The sequence below is a fragment of the Scyliorhinus canicula genome, unplaced genomic scaffold, assembly GCF_902713615.1.
Source record: "Scyliorhinus canicula unplaced genomic scaffold, sScyCan1.1, whole genome shotgun sequence".
NCBI lineage: Eukaryota > Metazoa > Chordata > Chondrichthyes > Carcharhiniformes > Scyliorhinidae > Scyliorhinus > Scyliorhinus canicula.
In genome coordinates this window covers 63475-70134 of record NW_024056019.1, presented here as the reverse complement: position 1 = coordinate 70134, position 6660 = coordinate 63475, and the positions used below count along the sequence as shown (strand labels likewise).

The 6660-nt window shown below is 47.9% G+C and overlaps 1 protein-coding gene across 2 annotated transcripts; it reads left to right on the top strand.

Moving 5' to 3' along the window:
* The first annotated feature begins 1001 nt into the window (after positions 1–1001).
* On the top strand, positions 1002–4145 carry LOC119961635 (gastrula zinc finger protein XlCGF7.1-like). 2 transcript variants are annotated; one of them, XM_038788921.1, is made up of 3 exons: positions 1002–1077; positions 2445–3112; positions 3280–4145. In XM_038788921.1, the coding sequence occupies exons 2-3, from the start codon at positions 2878–2880 to the stop codon at positions 3945–3947; spliced, it is 903 nt and encodes a 300-aa protein (XP_038644849.1). In that variant the 5' UTR covers positions 1002–1077; positions 2445–2877; the 3' UTR covers positions 3948–4145. The 2 variants fall into 2 exon arrangements, with proteins under 2 accessions (XP_038644849.1, XP_038644850.1); XM_038788922.1 differs by lacking the exon at positions 1002–1077 and adding an exon at positions 1881–2019.
* Positions 4146–6660: the final 2515 nt, after the last annotated feature.

The window sequence follows — 6660 nt, the reverse complement described above, 5'->3', positions numbered from 1 at the left end:
CCTGCTCCCAGTTCTTATGTTCTTATGCGGCCTCTCTCCTGTGTCTGTGCGCCTGGGGCTGAAACCTCAGTCATGGCTTTGTCACCTCCCGATTCGACAATTCCATTGCACACATGGCTGCTCTCCCACAGACTACCTCTGTAAACTTAAGGCCATCCAAAAGTCTGCTACCCATGTCTTAATTCACAGCAAGTTCCTTTCCCCTACGTTCCCTGTGCTCCGAGACTTACATTCGCTCCCAGTCAATTCTCACCCTTGTTTTCAAATCCCTCCATGGCCTCATCTCTCCCGATCTCTGCAATCTCCTTCAGCTCCATAACCCTCTTGAGAAATGTGCACAGCTCTGATCCTGGACTCTTGTACACCCCCGATTCTAATTACTCCGCCATGGTTTTAAGTTCCCTCAGCCCCAAGCACTGAATTCCCTCCCTAAACCTCCCCGTCTCCACCTCACTTACCTCCTTTCAGACTCTTCAAAACTCACCTCTTTGACCAGGTTTTTGGTCACTTATCCTAATATCTCCTTTTGTGTCTGAGTGTCTCACTTTGTTTTATAATGTTCCTGTGAAGTTGACTGGGATGATTTATGATGTTAAAGGTGTTATATAAATAGAAGTTGTTGTTGTTGTTGACTGTAACCCTGACCTCCTGTTTTACAATATCCCATTGGTTTCAGAACAAACTCTATCTCTGATGTTTTGCCCCCTGCAGGTTTGCAGCCTCTATAAAGACGGCGGCCGTTAACTCGGGCCTGTCACCGGGACCAGGCCGCAGCTCGATGCAAACCCGGGCCCGGAAACTTCTTATTGGGGTTTACCTCCCGGCCGAGCCCAGCATCGGCACTGCGCATGCTCCAGTTCACAATGCCTACGGATGATTGATGGCAGGTCTGGACCAATAGAAAGAGAGGGGTGGGCCAGGAGGACCGAGTGGTTCAGCGGATCCTCTAACCAATCGGAGTGAACGAGGGGCGGGTCTGAGCCCGGTCTCCCACGTGAGGTAGAGCATGCGCAATGCTGATGATTGCTCAGGATTCCGGCGGCCGGGTGGAAATTTTCCGCCGTCAGATGCCGCTCGGTGAGTCATGAGGGAGGGACGGAGCCGATGGATGGGTCGGGACGGAGCCGATGGATGGGTCGGGACGGAGCCGATGGATGGGTCGGGACGCTTCATAAACATTCGGTGTAGGCCCCAAGCCCCGGATATGAAGCTCGGATACGGAGGTTGAACCGGTGAAAGCTGCTCGGGCTTTTCTCCTAGACAGGGCCGGGAGCATGCGGAGGGAGCGAAGCCCCGGCTTTGCTCCGCCTCCCATTCTCTCTGATTGGTTGGAGGACCAGCCGCTCTTGTTCGGTCCTCCAGCACCGCCCCCGCTTCCTATTGGTCCGAACCCGCCGTCAATCAGTCCCCGGGCATTGTGAGCTGAGCAAACCCTTCACCATCATTGTCAGCTCCCTGGTTTGCAGCTGCGGAGCTTCTCCCTCCCTCCCGGGAACAGGCCCAGGTTAACGGGCACCATCCTGCTTCACACACTGGAGGGTGGTTCACATCACAGGATGGGGGGATAATAAATAAGAGCTCACACTTCGCACTCAAATCAATGAGGACTCTGATCTCTGACAAGGAAGGAAACCCTGGCAGGTGGGTGGGAGGATTCACAAACACCCGCTGGAGGCCCCAAACCCCCAATAAGACCCATTGATTTTATTGTCAGTCTGCAGACAGGAGCTGGAGAACTGAACCCAGGCAGAGGAGAGGGAGGGAGAAAACTGGGAGTGGAGGAAAGAAATGGTGCAGATGGTGATCTGGGTTTGGATTTCAGCCCAGGGAGGAAGGAGAGTGTGTGGGACGGGGATTTACAGCTTTGGGGGAACAAGAGAGGAGAAAATGTTCCAGAGAAACTAGAATTGCCTGTTCAGAATTTCTATCCTGGACTGACAGTGATGGCTTTTGTGAACTCCTTTTACAGGGGGTTAGAAGGAGAGAATTTACACTCAACAAACTCAATCCAACAGAAAGGTTTGTCCCGTTGCGATTTCTGTCCTCGAGTGACTGTGATAACCTTTGTAAAACGACAGATTACAGCTCTCAGGAAGGAATAAATGGAGTGGGCATTTTTTCTATCGCAAACAAGGAATAAACATTGAGTCATAAATACAAGATAGTTACGAATAAATCAAAGGGGGCAATACTGACAAATGTATTCATCACAGATTTAGAATGTGTTATTCATTACATGGAAATGAGCTGAAGAAAGTGCTGAGATGTTTTCAAAAGGAAACGGGGCAAACGCATGAGAGAAAATGGAATCGAAAATCAGCTGAAAGGCTGAGATAAGATCGGGGGACAGTTGGAGATGTGAGCCGACTACGGACAACAGCAGAATCTGTGACAGAATGGCCTGTTTATATATTCACAGTAATTCAATGTATCTCTTTTTACAGAATATTTGCAGATGCAAACATCATGTCGAGATCTGCCAGAGTCACTTGATTCATCAGGACCGGCCTTTCAACGTGGAAGGAGAAATATTTGTCTGTTTTGTCTTTGCGGAAAAGATTTCAAAAATTACTATGATTGGAAAAGCACCGAGACACAGACATCTATGTAATTTTCCACAGTTAGCGGGAACTGTGCTTTAACCAATCACAAAGCATGAAAAGAAATTGCAGCATTTACATCAGGGAGACACCGTACTCAGGCTTCAGCTGATGATCCAAGTTGGAGAGACATAAGGACATTCGCACCAAAGGAATCAAGAAGCAGCTATAGGACATTCAGCCCCGTGAGCCTATTCCACCATTTAATAACATCACGCTGACCTGACAGTGACGTCAAATCTGTATCCCATCTACACCTGATAACTTGTCGATAGCTATGGAGAAACCGTGGAAATGTGGGGACTGTGAGATAGGATGTAATTCCCCGTCTGAATTGGAAACTCATCGACGTATTCACACTGGGGAAAGACCATTCACCTGCTTTGTGTGTGGGAAGGGATTCACTCGGTCATCACACCTTCTGACACACCAATTTCTTCATACTGATCAGAGACCTTTTAAATGTGCTGACTGTGAGAAGAGCTTTAAAAGCACAAATAGTTTACTGTTACATCAACGCATCACACAGGAGAGAGGCCATTCACCTGCTCGGTGTGTGGGAAGGGATTCACTCGGTCATCCCACCGCCTGACGCACCAACTTGTTCATACTGATCAGAGACCTTTTAAATGTGCTGACTGTGAGAAGAGCTTTAAAAGCACAAATAGTTTACTGTTACATCAACGCACTCACACTGGGGAGAGGCCATTTACCTGTTTGGAATGTGGGAAGAGATTTAATGATTCGTCAAACCTCTGGTCTCACCGTCAGGTTCACTCTGACCATGGACCGTTTAAATGTGCTGACTGTGCAAAAAGCTTTAAAAGCAGAAATGATTTACTGATACATCAGTGCCATCACACTGGAGGGAAGCCATTCACCTGCTCCGTGTGTGGCAAGGGATTCACTCAGTCATCAATCCTCCAGGAACACCAACTTGTTCATTCTGATCAGAGACCTTTTAAATGTGCTGACTGTGAGAAGAGTTTTAAAACTAAAAAGGATTTACTGAGACACCAACGCATTCACACTGGGGAGAGGCCATTCACCTGCTCCGTGTGTGGGAAGGGATTCACTCGGTCATGGCACCTCCTGAGACACCAAGTTGTTCATTCTGATCAGAGACCTTTTAAATGTGCTGACTGTGAGAAGAGTTTTAAAGCTAAAAAGGATTTACTGAGACACCAAGACAATCACACTGGGGGAGGCCGTTCACCTGCTCCGTGTGTGGGAAGAGATTCACATGTTCATCCCAGCGTCTGCAACACCAGCGAGTTCACACTGGGCAGAGGCCGTACTCTTGCCCCGTGTGTGACAAGAAATTTACTCAGTCATCCCACTCAATGACACACCGACTTGTTCACATTGATCAGAAACCTTTTAAATGATCTGACTGAGAAGAGATTTAAAAGTGAACAGCATCTGCTGAAACACCAGCGAGTTCACACTGACACAGAATCATAGAATTTACAGTGCAGAAGGAGGGCATTCGGCCCATCGAGTGCACTGGCCCTTTGAAAGAGCACCTTACTTAAGCCCATACCTCCAACCTAACCCATAACCCCACCTAACCTTTTTGGACACTAAGGGCAATTTAGCATGGCCAATCCACCTAATCTACACATTCTTGGACCTGTGGGAGGAAACTGGAGCACCCGGAGGAAACCCACGCAGACATGGGCGAACTTGCAAACTCCGCACAGACAGTGAGCCAAGCCGGGAATTCTGGGACCCTGGAGCTTTGAAGCAACAGTGCTACCCACTGTGCTACAATGTGGCCCACACGTCGGAGCGGTACTGGGGAGAGGCTGTTTAACTGCTCTGTGTGTGGGAGGAAATTCGCTCAGTCAAACAACCTGCACAGACATCAGCAAGTTCACAGGCAACAGCAGGGTTTGGATTCAGCTGTTGTTGCTGCTGTTAGTCACATCCAGGACTGAATGATGCCTGGACGTCTGTTTCCAGTGGGACTCCACAGTTTTCCGGTATATATCAGTGATTTAGACTGAAATATATGCACCAGGGTTATACAAAAGTTGCTGATGTGTTTTAGACAATGAGGGAGAAAGCCATGGACTGGGTCAGGTGGACAGAAAAATGGTGAATGGAAACTTAGATAATGAGAGGTTAGGAACACACTTCAGCTAACTCCCGATAAAAATAAGGTCACTTCAGGATAATGGAAAAAACTGATTGGTGGGGAAGCTACAAATAATCCTTTTTTAAAAAAATAATAAATTCAGAGTACCCAATTATTATTATCTTTTTTTTCCAATTAAGGGGCAATTTAGCCTGGCCAATCCACCTAACCTGCACATCTTTGGGTTGTGGGGGTGAAACCCATGCAGAGACGTGGAGAATGTGCAACCTCCACATGGACAGTGACCCAGGTCCTCAGCGCTGTAGTCCCACTTCCCACTGCTAACCACTGCTCCATGTGCTGCCCTAGCTACAGTTCTCAAATGGAAAGGCACTTGACTACATTAAAGATAAGGATCTGCAATAGACGTTTGATCTAGCAAGTCATATTTAGGGCAAGATTATAAACAGAGGGCATTCATTTAAAGTGATTAGAAAAAGAAGCAATGCTGAGCAAGGCTCGGAGAGTGGGCAAAGAAGTGGCAGATGGAATACAATATGGAAAAGTGTGAGGTTATGCACTTTGGAAGGAGAAATGGAGGCATAGACTATTCTCTAAATGGGAAAATGCTGAGGAAATCACAAGCACAACGGAAATTGGGAGACCTTGTTCAAGATTCTCTTCAGGTTAACGTGCAGGTGCACTGCAGCCTCACGGCGCCGACGTCCCAGGTTTGATCCCAGCTCTGGGTCACTGTCCGTGTGGAGTATGCACATTCTCCCCGTGTTTGCATGGGTTTCTCCCCCACAACCAAAAGATGTGCAGGGTAGTTGGATTGGCCAAGCTAAACTTACCCTTAATTGGAAAAATGAATTGGGTACTCTAAATTTTAAAGAAAGGTTAACGTGCAGGTTCAGTCAGCAGTTGGGAAGGCAAATGCAATGTATTCAGGTCGAGTGGGCGAGAATACAAGACCAGGGATGTTCTTCTGAGGCTATATAAGGCTCTAATTAGACCCCATTTGGAGTATTAAGAGCAGTTTTGGGCCCCGTATCTAAGTGGATGTGTTGGCCTTGGAAACGGTCCAGAAGAGGTTCACAAGAATGATCCCTGGAATGAAGAGCTTGTCGTATGAGGAATGGTTGAGGACTCTGGGTCTGTACACGTTGGAATTTAGAAGGATGTGGGGGTATCTTATTAAAACTTACAGGATACTGCGAGGCCTGGGTAGAGTGGACATGGAGAAGATGTTTCCACTAGTAGGAAATTATTCCTTAAAACTCTCCAAAAAATGTTTTTGGCAGGAAAAGCGGCAGGCATTGGAAAATAAACAGAAATCGCGGCAACATGTTCATTTTAACCAACCCTCCAGTGACCCCCCCCCCCAATCGCGAGCAACCTGCACCCCCAGATATCTAAAGTGAACCCCTGCCCTACGGAATGGCAGCCCCCCCACCCCTGCCCACACTCCCGGCCTGAACACCACTAAATACTCACTCTTGTCTAGATTTAATTTGTACCCCGAGAAAAACCCAAACACCCGAAGCAGCTCCAATATTCCCCCTCCTGACACACTTGGTTCCAACACATATAATAACAAGTCATCGGCAGACAAGGGCACCCTGTGCTCTAGTCACCCCCCCACCCCGCACTATCCCTTTCCATACCCCAAACGTCTTAATGCAATGGCTCAATCACGAGTGCAAACAGCAGGGGGGGGGACATAGGACATCTCTGCCTAGTCCCACGGTGGAGAGAAAAGTATCTCGAGTTGATGTTTTTTGTGCGGACACTGGCCCCGGCTCCTTATTCAGTAGCTTTACCCAGTCCACAAATCGTGGACCAATCCCAAACCGCTCCAGAACTGCTATCAGTGCCCCATTCTACTCGGTCAAATGCTTTCTCGGCGTCCAATACCACAACCACCTCTGTTTCCTTCCCCTTTGCCGGCGCCATAACCACATTCAATACCCTCTTAAC